The sequence below is a fragment of the Alternaria hordeiaustralica genome (assembly GCF_023758085.1).
Source record: "Alternaria hordeiaustralica strain BMP 2776 chromosome Unknown scaffold_40, whole genome shotgun sequence".
Lineage (NCBI taxonomy): Eukaryota > Fungi > Ascomycota > Dothideomycetes > Pleosporales > Pleosporaceae > Alternaria > Alternaria hordeiaustralica.
The window spans coordinates 43,882-64,109 of NW_026056812.1; the positions used below are offsets into that span (position 1 = coordinate 43,882).

Genomic DNA, 20,228 nt, shown 5'->3' on the forward strand with positions numbered 1-20,228 from the left:
TCCATGGGATGTGAGCTGCTTCAGCCGTATCAAAACGTGGATTGAACAATGCGCGGATCATCTCAAGTGCCCTGAATTAGGATCTGTAAAACTCCCCAACCGTGTGATCGAAATATCAAGAGACCCGTCTGTAGCGCCGAGGCTGCTGACCTCCCACGGCCAAGAGGGCCAATACGTCATTTTATCACATTGCTGGGGGGGAAAGGTGCCAGCAAAACTCACCAAATCGCTCATCACTGAATATGCCCAAGCTATAAGTCTGGAACTGCTCCCTCAGAGTTTTGAAGATGCCATTGAGATCACACGCCGGCTGGGATATCAATATCTCTGGATCGATGCACTATGCATCATTCAAGACGACGCTGATGACTGGGAGCAGGAGGCACCAATGATGGCCTCATACTATGGCCTCTCCTCGCTCATGATATCTGCAACTGCGGCCAGTAATAGCTGCGAAGGGTTTCTCACCAGACGTACCGCCCTCTTCTCTCCTGCATTGGGTCAAGATAAGAGTTTTTACTTTCACCATGGGATAGATCCGCCACATATAGATATTGCGGGTTGCATTTTGTCTACTCGTGGCTGGTCTGCACAGGAGCGAATGCTTGCACCCCGCATCATACACTACACGCAACAACAGATGATCTGGGAATGTTCAGAAGAATTAGTCTCTGAAGCCTGGGGACCACATGTCTTGGCATGCCCTCCCCGACGTCGCATCTTGTCTTTCTCCAAGAGTCGGCTGCAAGGATCCATCGCAAAAGCTTTCGTGGAAGCAAAAAGGCTACCAAGCACCCGACTCTGTAATGCTCCTCGCGCTACGTACGACCAAGAGTCAATTGCACTCAAGGCATGGCACGAATGTGTTTGCGAGTACTCAAGACGTCGTCTCACAATGCCGTCAGACAAGCTTCACGCCGTGGCCGGTGTCGCAAGTCTGCTTAACAACAGCGGTGAGTTGGGCCATTACCTTGCTGGGATTTGGAGCGAGCATCTAGTGGATCATCTCGCATGGTCACGACGCGAAATTCTTACTTCTACCTACAAGAACTACAGGGCGCCGAGCTGGAGCTGGGCGAGTCTTGATGGCGAAGTGACATTTAATCATAGATGGAGCAGACAGAGAATTTACACGTCTTTGAGCAACCGGGATAAGGAAGAACAAGCCAAGATGTTCGACATCAAGCTTAAAGAACACCATATGATCTTGAAGGACAAGCGCAACATGTATGGCGCGGTCTTGGAGGGATCCTACATCATCGTAGAAGGCGCGTGTATTACGCGCGAAGCGCTCGATCTGCTCCTGATTAAAATGTCCATCGAACCCAGCCGCCCTGTCGATTTGAAAAGAGAATCCGCTACCGATCCTACGCAACCTTCTCGATACTTCGAAAACAGATACAGAGGGCCGACACAGCATTTGTATTATGACGAATACAAGGAGAAAGATATCACATCACTCCACCAATTTTGTATGTACTTGATGACTTCTAGTGATCACGTTGAAGCGCTTCTACTCACATGGGTCGATCGGGAAGAGAGAGTCGCTCGACGTGTTGGTCGGATGCAATTGTGGGAGTACGACGGCCCATATTCTGATCATTATAAGGACGGGATTCATACCACTGACTGGCAGAGATGGACAGTGAAGTTGGTTTGAACTATTGCATCCCGAGGTCAGGTTTACCATGCTGAGATCAACAATCGATACCACAGAAGACATGGAAGAAAGAGCAGACACAGGGGCCAGTGCGCATTTTCATCTTACCCTTCTTCCAGACTGTCTCCGTCAGCATACTATAGAACAATGTAATCTTTTATTTTTCATTTACAGGATCTTCTCACGAAAACTCGCTCAAACCTTCAAACATGTTGACATAGTAGCTTGTATCACTAAAATTCGTGCAGACACTTCTATCGCCCACACCCAGACCGACAAGTCGCTCCGAGGAAAAGGCATGCGCTAGTTCCAAGAATCCAGGCGCTTACGTGAGATCCTTACATGCAGGCTATGTCTTATTCGCAACGAATAGTGTACCTCATGCATGCAGCCGTTTGTAGCTCACCGGATCGTCCAAATGCGGATGCATATGCTTTTCTTATGAGAACTTCCAATGGTGATTGCCTTCTTTCGCCAAATTATCTTCTCCATGGCGCTGCAACGACGAATGAGCACACACTTCTCCTTGGGCTCTACCGTCGTACCAGTAGCAACTGCATGGAATAATTTGCTGGCAATGCATACCCCGGCACTGCCTAATGATACGTCATGGGAGGACGACGAGGCTCTACTGATCAGTGGCACATAAACAAGAGCATCCGTCACAAGCAAGTTGAAAGGCCTCCCTTTCGACCACCTAAAACATACCTCATACCCAGCACATCATCTCCCATCCCTACCCTCGAACTCTCACAGATCCATGCCTCAGGTACGTACCAAGCGCACTCTACTTCAACGCACACGTAGCATAAACCCATGCAACACACTAATTCAACCGTGCGCTTACTAGTTCAAAGAAGGCGATACCGTCAAGCTCAAAGGCGACGACGTAATCTACATCGTACTACGAGTCATCGTCACCCTGGGCGAGATCGCGAAATACATTATCGAGAAAAAATACAACCCAGTGCCTAGAGCAAATGAGTATGAGGTGAACGAAGGGGATCTAGTACCGGCGTGATATGGCGAAGTGCCTGTGTTGGTGACTACCACTGGAGATTCGAGAGAGATGGGAAGTGGCGTGGGCATGGTTGGAGACTGCGAGGTTTCTCAAGGACTTGAATAACGTTAGCTCGAATGCAAAGTATCCGCCTCGATGCTTCGTGATCGTCTCTTCTAGGTGTACCGCTAAAGTTGTAGTAGGCGTATCACTACAGTGCGTAGCCTTTTCTATGCCTATAAGCCCTTGTCTACTTCTACGTCTTCACTCGGGAGATTTTATTGTACCTTTCATAGCTTTACCCCTTGCGAATAACTAACATATCAGGCCATTGTCGGAAATCTCATAGTATCCATACTATGAGACTTCTCGGCGCCCATTTACACCCTTCCCACGTGCCAGGCGTGGCAGGAGGATCGGTCATATTCGGAGAGTGCTTCGCGCAACTGCTTCGAAACAAAACGTCATGGGCTACTAAGAGCGTGCGGAGTACGAGGAAAGAGCTTAGGAACAACGAGGGGTTATAACGCAAGGCAATCACCAAGCCTGCATAACAGCCAATACCTCAGCCTTGCCGCGCCACAAAGCCTTCGATGTCATGTCTGGCCTGCTGTGCACCGGTGAGCGAATCTGGAAGTGCTTGTCGCATGCCATGTTTGCGTAGGATATCATCTGCAGTAGTTTGACGCGAAGTCGCATGGCCATGGCTGAGGCGAAGGAGAAAGGTAAACAGGACGGGGCTGTATCGCGAGACGAGGAAGGCTGAACGCGAACGATGACGTCATAGGTATCACCTATGCTGGCACTCGACGTGCTTGGAATCTATCGATTCATACCGTATTAGAAATTCATTATCGAGGTACAAGTACACGCTGCAGAAACAGACCTTCGTTAAGTTCATTGCATCGAGCTACCCAATTGGCTACCATCGCCTTACTGCGCATCAATATTCCACTGTGCCTAGGTAATAAGTATACATTGCGTTGGAAATTGTCTACCTTTGAAGCTTCAGCAACGTGTATGCAGTAACATACGACACGAAATCTTAGAAGAAATTCATGTAGGTATAGTTGCAGACTACCTAAGCTGCGATAACGCAGAGCAAGACAAGCTACTTATAATTTCCGCAATACATCACCACTACATACGCAAAGGTACTCCTTAACGAATAAGAGAGATTACAATTCTTAGACTCTTGCAGACTACAAGAGTTCTCAAAGACTCGAATGTCGTTGGCTTAAACGCAATGTCTCCACCTCACTCCTTCACAACAACTGTCCCTAGTCGTTGTATCAAACTCGTAGCCGGCTCATCACTACATGCGTCATGCCACCAACACTTAAAAACATATGTCCACTCCCACCCCTCACACCCCGAAGCGCAAAACATCCATCACAGCCATTAACATCACCAAGTCAAATGCGCACCGCACAAACCACATGCCATCGCATCACCAACATCAACAACACCATCCCTTGAAGCAGGTCCACAAAGCCAACCTCTCGCTCCGCGGGGACAAGGAGATACTGGCAGGGCATCCGACATACCCCGCAATACCTCAACGTCACTGTACGCTTCAACAAGCTCCCCGTTGTGCCTACCGCGGGCACGGATAGGAAGAACAAGTCAAGCGCCATTGCGATACGCAAGGGCAATGACTACGATGTCACTGTCGGACTTCTCGACTGAGATGTTGAGTATGTAGGCGGCTATGAAGATGTCGTCATTTTCGCCGACTAAGGATTGGGTAGGATAAGGTTGGACTAGAAGAGTACTGAGTATGGGGAATGGAACGGCAGCATACTAGATACTTTGCTTATAAGAGAAGGCACTCGACCTTGAAATGAATATTTTCTTATTCTAGACCGTCTGCGCATCAATGTGACTATCCTCTTCTACGCACTCTACGGGTCTAGCACTTGAACACCGCCGGTCCAGGGCTCGTATACGTCTTACTCCCCGTGTAAAGATTGTAAAGAATGCCCGCATCATTCTGCTTATACGCACCCGGGAAAGAAACCGTCGCCGGCGTCTTACTCGCCTCACCCCCCGTAACATTAATCTGCGCACACTCCATATAAAACTGCGCGCCCATACTGCTACTCGCGCTATGCAGCGCAATCAACTCTCCCCTAAGCAAATACTGTCCGGGAGCAATACACTTTGGAATCGTAATCGTCTGAACACCTTTATTGGCGATAAGACGATCAACACCCCATTTGGAACCATCAAACGCGTCTTCAGAGATCTTGAACCAGCCGCCGCCGACGCCGGAGTCGGTTTTGGCGTCGCTGACTTTCTTCATGTAGGCCATTACGGGGCCTTTGTGGGAGGAGTCGATTACGTCGGAGGGGCCTGAGGTGAGGGTGTGGCGCCAGGTTAGGGTGGCGGTGGAGCCGGCTTGGAGGGTTATGACGGTGGAGGTTTTGGCGGTGGGGTTGGGGCCGCCGTTGCAGACTATGTCGTTTGTGGAGACGTCGTTGATGGGCTGGAGGAAAGTTAGTTGGGGAGGGGATGGGTTTGGGGGTATGGAGAGCGTACGCCGTCGTATGAGGGGACGCGGACACCATCTCCTACTGCGCCGCCGTTGACGCTGACGAAGATTGTGTGGGCAGATGCTGAGCTGGCTGCTGCAGCAAGAACAAGTGGGGCGGAGAGCTTCATTGTGATGGTTGTTGTTGGTTCTGATGGAGGTGCTTGATGTTTCAATGTTGCTGTAGTCGGGGTACTTATAAACAACGTCTTCGCCCTGACATTCAAGATCTGAACCCAGACCCAAGGTTTACATATATTGCATGCTTGGTGATATCGCATACACACCCCCAGATGCGAACAAGTCTACTTCCTGCACCCCAGATGAGCGGAGCATTTTCTTCGCCTCCACCAACCACATCGCGAGCCGTTGCGGCAAAGGCCTGAAACCGCAACGCTATACCAGCCAAAACCCGGATGAGAAAGGCCGTGTCGCTGGAGTTGCCACGCGATTATATTAAGCAATGTAGAGCGTGTGTCGAATGTTCTTAGAAGTCCTAAGCGAGGTTGTCTTTAGCCAATGGCTTAGCCGTGCGTAAATTGGAGGCGCCAAGCCCCCCGAGGATAGAGTGCCGCCCCATATAAAGAGGCTTGCTTGTGACCTGGTTGACATGTCGGCGCTAGTGGAAAAGTGCCGACCGGATCGTGATCGATGGTCGATTATCGGGAAGATGGACCGCCTAGGATGCGCTCAAGCAAGCGTGATGTCTTGAAGCTCAATGTCTTCCTTGGCCAACACTTCGCCCTTCATAATACCATGGACGTAAGCTTCACCAAGCAGCTCAAATTTCTCGGCAACTCCTTCGACTTGCTGCTTCCTGATCACAAAAGGTACACATGCCCTATCGAAGACAGCGAGCTCATCACCGACTTGCGCACCCCTCGGCACTAATGCAAAGTAGCCCTTCTCGGTTACAGCAAAGCGGCGCATCTTCACCGCGGCCCGGTACGCCGTTTGCAAGTCTTCCAGGGTCTTTGCCGGCTTCCTGGTCTTGAGACTGTCGAGATTGAAGTGACCCTTCTGCCGCCGCTGGCTCATAGTCTGACCAGGTAGGCATAGGGACTTGCCTGTCGTGGCATCTAGGATGAGCCCGAATACCTCGCTGTGGTCTGCATCTGGTGGCGCAACGCCAGAGCCATCGCGTCCCGCCAGTAGTGTGTGTAGAAAGGCGTCGTATGTTGAACTACCTTGTAAAAGGTATGTGTGTGTTCGACCAGCGCCCATGACAAGCTCGGCGTAAGATGCTAAATCACGATTGCCCCGTTGTGGATTGTCGATATCAAGAAAGGGATCCTCACTGACACTGCCTAGGATGGCAATGGTGTCGAATGCTTTACCGCTCAGTGTGATCTCTTGCTTATCTTCGCTCACGATAGCCTTGGGTGGCTGCGCGCCGGTGACGGGCCTACCACCCGCACAGTATACAGCCCAAGATCTTGTCGAATAGCCAAATACGTCCGTTACGCGTGGGGTGCTCCAGTCTGGGACCCAAGACGGCTGGAGCGGGTGTTCGTGATCGACACAGCTTAACAGTTCGTAAATGCGATCAGGTACTTCCGTCAGACAGGCCTCGTGATAGACCGCTCTCGCAGGAACATCGGGATTGTAGTCGGGTACGATATCGGCATCTGCTATACCCAGCACACCGTAAATCTTGTCTTTGGGGTTTGTCGCCTGCGCATAACGTGTAGAAACCAGAATGGTTAGTAATGCTTCTTTCGTAACGATTGTCAGGCCATGTACGCGCTCTGCCTGAACAGAGTTCACCACATCAGCACCATGCGGCGGCAATGCTTTGACCTCTGCTTTCGTGGCGTACTTCTCATCCAGCTCAGCGTTACCAGTCAACAAGCTGAGCAGATGTGTTGCTGCCAGATCATGACACCATGCAGCAAAATCGTCCCAGCACACCTCGATCTTGCCGCATTTGAGAAACAATTGTCTCGAAAGCACGGCTTCCTGGATGGTCCACAATCTGCCGAACCAGGGGCGGCGCAGGACTTGACGAACAGCCCACCACGCTCGATCAAGGCTAGGTGGAAAATCCAGCCTCTCAAAATCCGCTGGCGTCACTTGCGCATCTGTCCCTTGTAACCGCACAAAAACAGTCTCCATCAAATCGAAAGCAAGTGCCGAGTCCTCTTCACCATCACCACCGAGCCATATGAGCGTGTTTGTAGCATGTGTGTAGACCAAGCCCATCAACGGGATCTGCTGCACCTTCTCCGCAATGTCGGGCTGATTGATGCATATTTGGTCCGTCCACAAGACAACGCTATGCTCAGTCGATCTCAAGTGGTCCAAAGCTCCCGCCAGACTTGCGGAGATGTTCAACTGGCCATGTTCAAAGGAGATGGTGTCATCGAAGATTGGTGGACCCCAGACGTAGCTGAGGGCAGTGTACCACACCGGCTTGCCTGTAGCGAGTGATACGGCATGATTGGTGTGTCGAGTGTAAGTCAAAGTTCTTCTACTGGTGTTTGCTGGATTGTCGAAGGGCTGTGTATATTGCTCCTCTCTTGCAGGGTGCGAAAAGTCGATGCTGACGATATGTAGAGTGCCCCGCAGCGGACTTCCGGGCTCTCCAGGATGCAGCTCCAAGACGCGGATTTCGCCATCTCCAAGAGGCTGGTAGAGCTGTGATGGTGGTTCATGCGGTGGGTCGCCACGCTGGCTCCACTTCTGCACCACGAAATCCTGGACGTGAGTCTGAGCGATCTCATCGAGCTGCCCGTCTACGCCGCCTGGCCCTTCAAGGCTAGCAGCCTGGAAGATGGATGTTTTGGAAAGCGCAGAGAAGAAACAGTTGCAGTCATCTGACACATGGCAAGTCAGTAAGCGATATCGGCGGTATGAGCTGGGGTGGAAGCACTGCACCTAGCGCGTTCGTCGCGCATGGACACGTCGAGGCATGCTCGATATGTTGGTACGATTTCTGAGGATTAGCCATGGTGTTGTGGTGTTGCTGGCGTGAGAAAGGGAGTGAGGTGGCAGTTTCAGCAGGTACGACATTTGGGACTAGGCCCGACTGGGAGTGGGGGCAATTGCGACAGAGGCAGGAGGTGGTGACAACAAGTGTATGAGAATTAGTAATTCCTGTATATTACTGTGTTGGCGTTAATGAAGTGCTATTGAGACATGTAATGGCAGCTTCGCGTACCTTTGTAATGCTACCAATGAAGTCGAAGTTTCTACCTTGCTTCAACTATGCGTCCGCTGCGTGCTCACGACGAGCTGCTTCCCAGGATGAGGACAGTCAGCATTCAGCTGAACAACCAGTCACCACATATTGCCGCTTCAATCCAGTCCTAAGAACTGCGTGATGCCATGGCCCTTGGCTTGTCCGCCCTTGCCCTTCTTTCTCCTCTTGCGCTTCTGCTTGGGCTCATCGTCCTCACTGCTGTCGTCCATGTCCTTATCGCTATCGTCGCTGTCCTCGCTTTCGTGATCTCGCTTGCCGTTAGTGGTCTCCTCGTCGTCTTCGTCCACGTCCTGCCAGGTCTGCTCGCCCCAGACTTTGACGGTCTTTCCACCACTGCTGATCATGCGACCGGTGACGTCAAAACCCAGACCAATAACACTCTCCTTGGCCAGCTCGTCGTGCTTGAGCTCTGCGACAACCTTATTTGGGCCGAGCTTGGCAAAGCGAATGTCTCCGTTGCCCAGGCCTACGGCGATGTGCTTTCCGCCAGGTCCAACGCCGTCTGGTACGACAGTGAGGGAGTCGAGGCTCTCGCCGCCTCCCTTCGAGCGGTCGACGATGATGCGCTCGTCTTGGTCGTCCCAGACTCCGCGCTCCCAGAGTGTGAGGACACCATCGCCTGCACCAACGATGACCTTCTCGCCTACGCTTGAGCCCTTCTTTGGTAGACCAGTCACGATGCACGAACTGAGCAGCTCTTCTTCCTGGTCCTCACTCCGGACCATGACGCCTCTCCGCAGATCCGTGACGGCCAGTGTGCTTCCTCCCGTTGTGACCCATTGCTTGGCCCAGCCGCTGGTACTCGCTTGCGTGGGCGGTAGAGGTGTGAGGGAGGAGACGTAGTCGTCGTGGGGGCGGTGTGTGTTTTCTGGCTTTAGGGAGACCTTTTCGCCGCCCTTGAGGTTCCTAATGTCGTAGATGTGCAGTGAGCCCGAGTCCGTGGTGAGGATGAGGGATTGCGGAGAGAGCCCGTAGACGAGGGTAGGCGCATCGATGCCGCCATTCGCGCTGTCGGTGTCAGTGTCGCTCACGTGATTATTCGTGTCTGTTGTGCTTACGGATCTAGCGGTACACAAATCTTCGCAGTGACCTGGCCCGTCATGCAGTCTGCGACCTTGATCATGCCATCTGTGCCTGCCGAGTAAAGCGACGTGCCATCGACGCTGTATCCGAGTGTCCGACAGCTTCCCTTGTGTCGCCGTGTGTCCCAGAGCTTGTCTATGGTGCCAAAGCCCTTTTCGGAAGCTATCGTCTCGTCATTGTTGTCGTCGTCGCTTGCGCCCGAGGGCAGCCTGAAGGTCTGCACATGGCCGCTAGCCAAGCCGACGGATATGATAGGCTCTTCTGGGTGGATCGCCTGCACAAAGATATCGTGCTCCACCGGGAGCGCGCACAAGTTCTCGAACATCTTGGGCTTAAAGATGATGCGGGAGTTGGTTGAATGCATTTCGCGACAGCTACAACTGGAATTTTTGTGGAGCCGCGGCTCAGCTCTTGCAGGGCAGGTGCAGCCGACGGCCTTGGCAGGCACACACGCACATGGCGGGCTTTCACCTTCCCTCGATATCCTGACATCACTGCACCTGCGCGCATTCTATTCATTCTTGAACTTCACCTCGTCATTCATACGAATGTTTCGTAGATTCGAATGGACATCGTTCAAGTCAATATGAGTCAACCCACGAGTCAACCCACGACCAAGTCGTAAACACCACCAGGTCTCTTGTCTTGAATCCTTCCACGTCTAGCATCTCGAAAGGTCATGCCCTTCAACTTTTCATCTCGTCCCAAATAAGCTGGACGGCACCGTAAACCGGGTCTACGGACCACAAGCGCGTCCCTCGCAGCATCGTGAACTTCTTGAACGAACGTTCCCTTCCAATCACGGCCGTGCCATAAGACACGCTTCTTCTCCACCGGGTCTTTGATCTTCATTGCCCCATCATAACTAGTCCTTGGCCAGCGACGCGACAGGAAGGTCAACGTTCTTCGCCATGCGTTAAGCCTCGTCTGGCAATGCAGCCGAATCACGTTTATCAATGATTGGCTGTGAACATCATCAACATCTCCAACCATGTCCGCCGCTGTACAATCGGAGCAAAGACGTCCGACATCATGTACGTCTTAAAGAGAAGCCGGGAACCGTCGTTAATCCGAACAGCAGGCGTTGGATCTACCTGCAGTAATCGTATTCCTAATCAGCCATCATGCTTGCATCATCGCTTCTCTACGGTCTTCTGACCGCCGCGACCTCAGTCAGCGCATACCACCACGCAAAGTCCATCAACTACACCGTCGTAACCGGCATCTTCCAACAAGACGATAACTCGACCGACCCCTCGACCTTCAACTTCCTAACCAGCAACTTCGGTCTAATCAACCGGACTTACCCCAGCGACTCATCCTGCCCAGACCGCAAACACTCAACCCAATGGCAGCGTCTCGCCCACTATATCTCCACCCTAAACAAGAAGGCACCGCGCAATGAGCGCTACGCCCTCTTCTTCATGGGCCGCCACGGCGAAGGCTTCCACAACGCCGCAGAATCCTACTTCGGCACTCCGGCATGGAACTGCTACTGGTCTGAACTCGACGGCAACGGCACTGTTACCTGGGCAGATGCTCAACTCACCATCGACGGTGTCGAGCAAGCGAAGGTAGTAAACAAGTTCTGGAGCCACCTCATCAAAGACGAGAAGATCACCCCGCCTGAGACTTTTTACACCAGCCCCCTGTACCGCTGTCTCGATACCGCGAAGATCACTTTCGAAAGCGTCAAGCTGCCGAAAAAGAACCCCTTTGTGCCTGTTGTCAAGGAATTTCTGCGTGAGGGTATCAGCGCGCATACATGCGATCGCCGCCACAGCAAGTCCTTCATCAAGAAGAACTTCCCTGGCTTCAAATTTGAAAAAGGTTTCGCAGAAGAAGACCCATACTGGACTGAACTCTTCGCCGAGCCGCGCGACAACCAAGATGCTCGCTCAAAAGCTGTGCTTGATGATATCCTCACCAATGACGATAGTACCTACATCTCCATCTCCTCGCATTCGGGTGAGATTGGCAGTTTGCTTCGGGGTATGTCACCGTCTCTTCAATGCCGTTCCGACATCTCTGTACTAACAAACCCCCAGTTCTTGGCCATCGCGAGTTCCGTCTGTCGACTGGTGCTGCTATCCCGGTTTTAGTCAAGGCATCTACGCTCAATGCTCCCCCGCCTGCTACTACGACGCTGCCGTATACACCGCAGAAGACGTGCGCGGCGCCGCCTGCTATTCGCGACTCGAGCTGCAATGACTGCTCGTGCTGCACTTGAGCGCATTGTTTAGTTCCGGATGTAGACTGAAGTAGACATGAATTCCGATATTTACTCCACGATCTCAGCCACCAGATTCCAAGCTCTTGCACCGTGTTCCAGAACGACCTCTTTCCCAACGTTAACCCAGATTCATCTCGTTTACCTGCCGTGTCCTCATCTTGGCTTTCACCTTTCACGTCCCGATGAGTAATCATGTTCATTCGTGGAAACACGGAGAGAGTTAACTTGTGAATCTCACCGTATGTGCATTGTGCCGCCCGTCACCGGTGTCAACTCTGCTTGAACACGGGGTACATTCTGCATAGTGCACCGTGTAGACATGTCACTCCCAGCTCCCAAACATGTCACTCGCTCATCCTTATCCCGTTTTCCTAGCGGCGTCATGCGCGATCAACTCCCTAACCTACTAACCTACCTAACCTCGTTCTCAACGGCTGGGCTACCCAGCCACCGAACTCTATGCCCCCATCTCAGCCTTCGGCATGTCACAGATCGTTCAGATGATTAATCCTGGCCGATTGGCTCCCATCCCATCAACCCCGTCGGCGTTCAGAGTTCCCTGCGTACATCTAGTTCGTCGTCGTCATTGTGGTTTCATTTGCCACCTCCAGCCTTGGATACACTACCAACTTCCAGCACGCAGGTTCACGCAGGTTACACACTACACTACACCCCTCCTCCCTGCCCAACGCAACCCTGCCCAACCCTCCTGAACATCACATCACACCACACCATCGGACCTTTTCATCTAGTCCAGCTGCACCTCAGACGCTGACGATGGTCTTAGCGATGATCTTAGTGAGCTAGGCAAACTAGGTCCCGCGTTGAGGCCAGACTGGCGGGTGGTACACTAGCAGTCATGATCGCTGTGAATCGGGCCTTCTTTTCGCGACCTTTGCGCTTTCGGACTTTCGGGGTCTGGGCGGGCTACTGGTAGTGGTAGTAGTAATGTTGAGCGACTGTGATAGATGATAGGTCAATCGAGACGGAACGGTAGGAACCGCCGTTCGTAAGTCTAGTTGATTTGGAAGGGTTGTTTTGTGGAGATTTTCTGTAGTGTAGAGAGACGGTTGTTAGAGGGGTGGTGCGACGGTCACCGGTCGGGTAGTCTTCGGCGGAGTGTTCTTTGGTTGCGCTGGAGATAGACAGTCACATGATCATGCAGATGGGGGAGTTGGTGGCGGAGGGAAGATGGGATGGGATGGGATGGGATGGGATGGGAAAGCGGTACATCACCGCGAAGGCAATGCTGGTACATGGCGTGATGGTGAGACGACAGTGGCGGTCAGAAGAATGTCTGGCGGGCGATGTCATAGTGAGGAATGATGGCGCTGCATGTAAGCTTGGCGGCCTCGAGCCCTAGTTTGTGTTATACTTTGTAGAGATAAAATTTTATTCTATCTAATTAATTACTAATAATACTACTAAACTTAATAATTCTAATAAGTTAAGTAGCCTAATAACGCTAAATCTATAATATATAGCTTATTTATTTTTATAATAGTAATAGTAAAGCTATAATTACTATTTTTAATAGCTATTTATAATACTATACTAAACTTATATAACTATTTTTCTAACCTTTATAGTAGTATTAAACTATATAATAACTACTACTAGTATTTTTATATATATATTAAATACTATATATAAGATATAAGATCTTTTTTATTTATAAAACGCTCTTTTTACTCTAAATATAGACTTAGTAGTTATTATATATAAAATTTACTTTTATATTTCTCTTTTACTATATATTTTATAAAGTAGTAATCTAGTTTTTTACTATCTTAGTATCTTTACTACTTAGTATAGCTACTTTTAAGTATTCTTTTAAAGTAGTAGTATTAATAGTAATAGTATTAAGATACTTAGTATATACTTATATTTTACTTTTTTTAAGTTTTAAATATATCTTTTTAAAGTTAATAAAGATCTTTTTATTATAAAATTACTAAATCTAAGTAAAGCTTAAGTTTATATAAAAGTTAGAGACTTAATTTAAAAGAGTAAGTAAATTATTAAAGATAAAGTTAATAACGCTATAAAAGCTTACTAAGCTAATAAAAGTAGGTCTTAATAGAGAAGATATACTAAAGTATAAAACTTAGAAATAAGAGTTCTTAAAATTATATAAAATAAAAATATTAGTATTATTAAAAGTATTTATTATATAGTAATAGCTTTAAAGGTAGAAGTTTATTTAAAAAAGTTTTAATATAGTATAAGTAGTAGTAGATATATAAAAAGATATACTAACTTATATATAAGAATATATAGTATTTCTACTTTATAACTTACTTTATAACTTATTCTAATAGTTCTCTAACTAATAAGCTATAGTTATATTACTATTTTATTTAAATTTTAAGAGAAATAATAAAGTAATTATATTACCTATATAGTAATTTTTTTAAAATAAGCTACTTACTAGAGTATTAGTAGCTAAGCTAAAAAGGCTTAGCACGCTCTTACGTATATCTTAGATATAAAGTATATATTAAACTTTATTTTACGCTTTTATAAGACACTTAGTAGAGAGTAGTTACCTATTTAAGACCTAATTTTTTAGATTTAAGATACCTATTACGCTGTTTAAAAATAAAACAAAGCATGTAAGCTTACTTCCCCTCCCCTGCTAAGGTGGTCTAAGGCTCTGCGGCAGTTGTGGGCTTCGTAACAACAGACTTCGTTACTTCTTTCCAAAGTGCCAGGTGCGGAAGCTTAGTGTTTCGATACAAAAAAGCTAGCCTTAGGGTAGCGCATCGCGATATCTTTTTCGACGTCATTACAATATCTAGATAGTTAATATTAAGTAGACTACCCATGTCGCAAATGGATGTCGCAACGTACGTAGAATATTCTCAGCGTTTCTTATTAAGCACATTACTAGTATATACTGGGGTATTTCAAAATGTCATGTCGCTCTTTCTCTTTGCTAATGTACAGGGATGGGGGTATACAAAGATAAAAGGCCGTGAGCCGTGATGATGCGGCAGTTGGTGTCGTCGATTCCCTGCCGTGGTACCTGCCGTGGTATATTCGAGTCAAGTAAGACCCAGACTCGAGCCGCTGTGGGGCGGTGTGCTTCCAGACGAACCCAGAGAGTCAGACGAACCTGGCTTCTTTTTTCTCGCAGTGCTCGGTAACTGCGATTGCCGAGGCAGGTCGTTCGCATACTTTTTCGGGTTCACGATGGGCTTTTTTCGTGGTGGAGTGCGGCTGTGGGGTTTGCTTCTTCGCGCACGTGGAAGGACCACGGTGGTGGGACCGCGGCGTTTAGACATGTCTGTGTCGTTGATGATGTCGACTGGGGTTACGACTGTGAGTATGTGAACGCCATTGCCACCGCGGTTTGGAGACGGCATTAAGGTCATTTCGTTCACGGTACTCCGTTTCAGCTGGACCCGAAGCAAAGAAGAGCTTGCCGACGCGGCAAATATCTCCTTCGCGACGCAAACCACATCGCATGTCTTCGTGATGACAAATGGAAAATGTTGAAAGTGGGTATATTGCTGAAACTCATCATCTGTAAGGCGCAGACAAAACCGATCCCCGCTCTTCATCCGTGATGTAAAATGACTTGGAGACCATGATGCCGTTCTGGAAGTGGTCCTCTTCCGCACTGCTCCGAGCGCTCTTGATCCTCAGACTCCTTTGACTATCGTTGTCGGAGTTGTCCACACGCGTACTTTTCTTCGAGTTTGGTGGCGCTTTTCCGCCGTACCATTTATTCGAATTCGAAACAGGTTCGTCGTCGGAGGTGCGAGTTTGTACGGTGGCGGAAAGTTTGTACATGTCGGGGCGGAGCTTGTCGGCTTTGGAGTTCCCAGCGGCGTTGCCGGGTAAGGGGGCGGACATGCCGTATGCGGACGGACGATAGGCTCCAGTTGGGCGAGTAGAGAGACCGAGCTTGTGCATGGCGATGAAGAATAGTGGGCGTAGCGTTGCAAGACTACCGGCAGTGATAGCGAGACCTTGTTCGACCGATGACCAGATGGCGATGTCAAGTGTGGACCCTGACAGCATTAGTACCCAGTGAATGAGCAGCGGTAGGGAGACTTACAGAGGAAGTCAGGAGAGTTGAAGTAGTGAACGAAAGGCATGCGCGCGATGACCGCAGCACTTGCGATGCACCCCATAGTGATCAACGGGATCAAAGCAACCTTGGTCCTCCTCTTCAACTGCAGGTGCCATACCAAGAATCCCGGAATGATAGCGAAGGTGAAGTCGGTGATGATACTGAAGATACTGTAGACGTAGCCGAGAGCGGTGATGACTGTGTTGTCAACGCACTTTCCTTCTTGCGAAGTGCGGTCCCACATGTACGAGATTGGGTAGCACTGGAAGAGACACACGAAGAAGAAAGTGCCTCCAGCGATGATCGAGACGCACATGGCACTGTAGATAATCCTGATGTTGTTAGTAAGCGTTTTCATAAGTCTCATTCGGTTGATTGCTTACCATGTGTGTAGTTTTCGAATACTAATCCGCAGGAGAAGGAACCCAATGGACAGCTTGGAACATATCATAGATATGGAGTAGAACAGATAGCAAAAGTACCACGCATGCTTGGCGTTTTGGACACCCTCGATGGGCAGGTCACGATGATGTTTTCCGGTTCCATAGTGTATGCCGATGCAAGACGATGTGGTGTACGAAATGAAGAAGAGCTGAGGACCTAATTAGATCGGGACCCAGTTATCGTATTAATCTACACTTACAGTTGCGAGAACCATCAAATAGTCATCTCGGCCAAATGCCTTGACCATACAGACGCGAACATATATCCTCAATGCACAAGCCAGGACTGCGGTGGTAACGAAGGCGATGTTGACTGCGAGCAGCTCGGGGCCTCTGTTGGGAATAGCCATTGTGGTGTGGTATATTGACGAAGCAGTGGACACTCATACAGCGAGGAGGAGCCCCAGAATGAGCACACCGTTCGGTCGGTAATGGGGGGCTCAGGATCTTTTACGCAGCTAGACACTTGACCGAATAAGCAGGGTGGAGACTATAGAAGACACCGCATAATGGGTGCCGCCACGAGTGAAGTGGGTCTGCGGGCGGGCTCCCAGGACTCGTTCCAGGGTCTGGTCCGTTTCAAGGAGCGACCATTACCAACAGGGTCGTTGTCCCGCGGAGCTCGGACACGGGACTATGGATTTGGCGAAGTCGTTCATGCGTTGACAGGGCACACGGGGACGCGTAGAAGCTGACGGCAGTAGTGTTGACTGCCGCAAACGAAATTGTTCATTGAACTCAAATAGGGACATGACGGAGGGGATAGGAGATCAGCGTACACATGTGCAGCAGCTGGGCAGCCTCGTGCACATGGCTGACTTGTACCTCGCATAGGCTGGGACGCCACCATGGCTGGAAGGCAGCTCGCAGTAGCGAAACTCAAAAGCGCGGCTTGGGGAACGGCAGTGGTTGTTCTGACCTGCTTTTGGCGGTGCCTAGATGCGTCCCGCTCGAAGGAGTTTCGCGATGTTCACCGGCCACGTGAAGGCTAGCCGAGAAGGGGATTAGTCACCGAAAATCTCGCAAGGGCTGCGTCTTCCGTGCCTTCCGCTTCCCAGCTAGCTCCGACGCCCACTGACAGCCAAAGAGTCAACACTCAACCTCACAGACTCCTCGGAGCTCCCACTTGCTGCCGCTGATCGGCTGCATCATTGCGCAGTATCTCTTTAACCGTTGGTTTCAGCTATTCTACGCTGACTGCCGATTCTCTCGATGAGGAAGTGCTCTGCACCTCTAAAGACGGGAACTTGTAACCGCTAGCCAGGCGGTTCCTGAACCTGCGTGGAGCCCCACTGACAGGTAGGTTTGCGAGAGCGAGAGTCCGCCGACACCGCCAGGCGTTCCACGATGATAGATACATTGTACTGTGGCTTTTGACGTTCAATTGTACAAGTCAAGAATGTCGCCAGACTAATCAGATGCCTCGGCTTCCTCACATTGAGTCTGCAGGGTTTCACGAGTATCTAGTGCGCGGACTGACTCGTCGTCGCGGGCATCGGCACTTGCTGTAGGCACTGGAGGACCTGGATCTAGCTCAGCACTTGCATCATCGCCAACGCTACTATCGTCCCCTAGATGCAGAGTCCGTCGCACGAACAACCATAGTTCGTGACTGAAACCTGGACTTGGGATCTGATATACAACAACGGCTAGTCGTCCGAACGCCTGTCAATTGCCTGTCCGACGACTACTGCTTCAATATTTCGACAAACAGGCATCGGGATTGAGTGCCAACGCGGGTAACGCAGGATGGCAGGTCGATGAGCCTTGCAGGCACCATCCTAGCGATCAAAATTCCACATGTGGGCCCCGAATCCACAGAACAATGGCGACATGAGCGTCGCATGCATCAGGGTAGCACAGCACTTCCAAATTCCTGGAAACAACTCCGCAACCGTTTATCTCCCGATGCCACGCCCGTCCGGTCCTCTCCAAGGCAGTTGGTCTCAGCTCAACGTTCTTCCCGTTTGGTAAGTTCGTCTCAAACTGCCGAGGGAACGCTCACCAGGCCTCCCAACGAAGGTTTAGGCGTCCGGCGGAGCAGACTCCTGGGGAAAAACTCCGGCTCCCAAAGTGGCGACCGTGTATTGGAGTTCGGAGAGTAAAACGGTGTTCCCCTGCGAGTGCGACGAAGAACTCTTCATACCCTTGGCCTGTTGAACCCACCTTCGAGCCGCCCCATCGCCGCATTCGTGCAACCCTTGCAGTCGGGAGCAACGATCCTATGGTTGACTGGGTTGAGTGAAAATCTTGAACATTCTTGGACGACGCTCGCAAGGTTCAGTCATGGCAACAAACTTTGGTTAAAATGTGAGTCGGTACCTGCTCTGGTAACGGACGAACTTGCGGGTTTGGTGTCTAGTTCGCGCTTATGTCCGACGTCCTGTTATCCGTGTACACGATGGCGGACAACATGCCTTCGAACCAGGGAACTCAATAAATGTTTGCTAGAGGCCTAACAACCGAAGCAGGCAGGTGATGTACTGCAACAAACGTCGTCGATATACTGGAATATTGGCGACATTCAACATGCGGACATGTTGTAGGCCGAGCCGCCATCTAGTCCGAATGCGATTTCTGATGCAGCTGCCACGGCTGCTAAATCAGGAGGCGAATATCACAACCCGAACAAGACACGGCAACCCATCATCAAATGAACTGCCGATCTTGTAAGCTGTACCAGAACGAGGCTTCTTACACAAACGAATGGTCTACACAAGGAGCATAACATGAACATCATCACCCTCCAATCCAAGTACATCCACTCCGAAGGGGATCGAAATGCACTGTTGCATTGCTGTTACGGCCGAACTGGAGTGAGATATCCCCTTCTTTCCGGGCAGAGTATTGACATGTGCCCAGCAAGATCACAACTTTGCTTTTGCAGCACATCTTCGCCTTCTTATCTCCAGATAGCACAACACACACAAGCATCCGCTTCTTGGAGTAGTAAGTCCATGCGATACCCTCCATGATTGCTTCTTCGCATCCTCCGCCCTCCTTTTCCCAAGATAAGCAATTTGCTTTTTTCTTATGCATGCATGCAAATGCATATCACGCACATGTACATAGCATGCGCCAATGCGGCACAGTCTCGGGCGCATCAAGGGCACGACGCGCCCGCCCACTCATCCAACACGAAGGCCCCCCGGAAAATCCTAGCGGCTACGTCCCGCAGCCGCCCCAATCACGACGGCCAGAATATTCCCCGCATTGCACCGCCGAAGGAATGCCGTGTGGGTGACAGCGGCTGTGGCGTAGCTTGTTTCGATTCGTAGATGCTTGTGGATGGTAGATTAGCCAACCGCTGGAGGACGGCTGTGCCACTGGTAGGTTGTTTCGTAAGAGGTGGAGACATTGCGGCGTGGTTGAGAGGTCTGGTATATGAAGAGGTGAGTGCGAGGTACGGCGCACGCTGTGTGCTATGTACCATATTACAGATATCTTCGGACCGAGTATCACTCAACACTCCAAACGAACGCACTGCGGAACCGGCTTACAGCGACACGTCAACTTGCGACTACACGCGCACCAACACAGCACAACATGAGAACCGTTCTCTCCGTTGCAGGCCTCATCGCCTTTGCTACCGCCTACCCACTACCCTCGCCTGAACACCCAGAAGCCCTACCCCTCGTTACTCTCTCCCTCATCGGCTCACCCTCACATTACACCCTCGGCTCATCCCAAAACCCACAAATATCCACATCAACATCCAACAACGCATGGTCGATACATATACCCATCGACGTATCTCTCGACCTGAGCACACGGCCCGAACACGTCCAGGCCATCGAGATACTCGGGGTAGAGAAGGGTACGGATCTGCAAGGAGGCGCAGTAGAGAGGGATGATACGGATGTGGTGTGTAAAGCGAGGTTGGGGTGGGGAAGTGAAGGGGTGGTTGTGAGGATGGGTGGGGAGAGGGTTTTGCTTGATGGGGGGAAGGTGGGGAAGGTTACTGGGGTGGAGTGTTGGAAGGAGAGGGTGTAG

At 50.3% G+C, this 20,228-nt stretch overlaps 6 protein-coding genes across 6 annotated transcripts; 2 read left to right on the forward strand and 4 right to left on the reverse strand.

Annotated features, from left to right (window-relative positions):
• Nucleotides 1–2,420: 2,420 nt before the first annotated feature.
• Nucleotides 2,421–2,681, forward strand: J4E84_010365 (uncharacterized protein; the record flags this gene model as incomplete). Its single annotated transcript, XM_049392920.1, has 2 exons — nucleotides 2,421–2,429; nucleotides 2,511–2,681. 2 exons carry the CDS (start codon nucleotides 2,421–2,423, stop codon nucleotides 2,679–2,681), a joined length of 180 nt encoding a protein of 59 aa, XP_049239314.1.
• A 1,891-nt stretch (nucleotides 2,682–4,572) lies between these two features.
• J4E84_010366 (uncharacterized protein) lies at nucleotides 4,573–5,324 on the reverse strand (the record flags this gene model as incomplete). The annotated part of the gene is made up of 2 exons (XM_049392921.1): nucleotides 4,573–5,148; nucleotides 5,202–5,324. 2 exons carry the CDS (start codon nucleotides 5,322–5,324, stop codon nucleotides 4,573–4,575), a joined length of 699 nt encoding a protein of 232 aa, XP_049239315.1.
• A 559-nt stretch (nucleotides 5,325–5,883) lies between these two features.
• J4E84_010367 (uncharacterized protein) lies at nucleotides 5,884–8,143 on the reverse strand (the record flags this gene model as incomplete). Its single annotated transcript, XM_049392922.1, has 2 exons — nucleotides 5,884–8,009; nucleotides 8,095–8,143. 2 exons carry the CDS (start codon nucleotides 8,141–8,143, stop codon nucleotides 5,884–5,886), a joined length of 2,175 nt encoding a protein of 724 aa, XP_049239316.1.
• Nucleotides 8,144–8,490: 347 nt separating this feature from the next.
• Nucleotides 8,491–9,803, reverse strand: JIP5 (WD repeat-containing protein jip5; the record flags this gene model as incomplete). Its single annotated transcript, XM_049392923.1, has 2 exons — nucleotides 8,491–9,403; nucleotides 9,454–9,803. 2 exons carry the CDS (start codon nucleotides 9,801–9,803, stop codon nucleotides 8,491–8,493), a joined length of 1,263 nt encoding a protein of 420 aa, XP_049239317.1.
• Nucleotides 9,804–10,602: 799 nt separating this feature from the next.
• Nucleotides 10,603–11,580, forward strand: J4E84_010369 (uncharacterized protein; the record flags this gene model as incomplete). The annotated part of the gene is made up of 1 exon (XM_049392924.1): nucleotides 10,603–11,580. One exon carries the CDS (start codon nucleotides 10,603–10,605, stop codon nucleotides 11,578–11,580), a length of 978 nt encoding a protein of 325 aa, XP_049239318.1.
• A 3,656-nt stretch (nucleotides 11,581–15,236) lies between these two features.
• On the reverse strand, nucleotides 15,237–16,108 carry J4E84_010370 (uncharacterized protein; the record flags this gene model as incomplete). The annotated part of the gene is made up of 2 exons (XM_049392925.1): nucleotides 15,237–15,730; nucleotides 15,778–16,108. The coding sequence occupies 2 exons, from the start codon at nucleotides 16,106–16,108 to the stop codon at nucleotides 15,237–15,239; spliced, it is 825 nt and encodes a 274-aa protein (XP_049239319.1).
• Nucleotides 16,109–20,228: the final 4,120 nt, after the last annotated feature.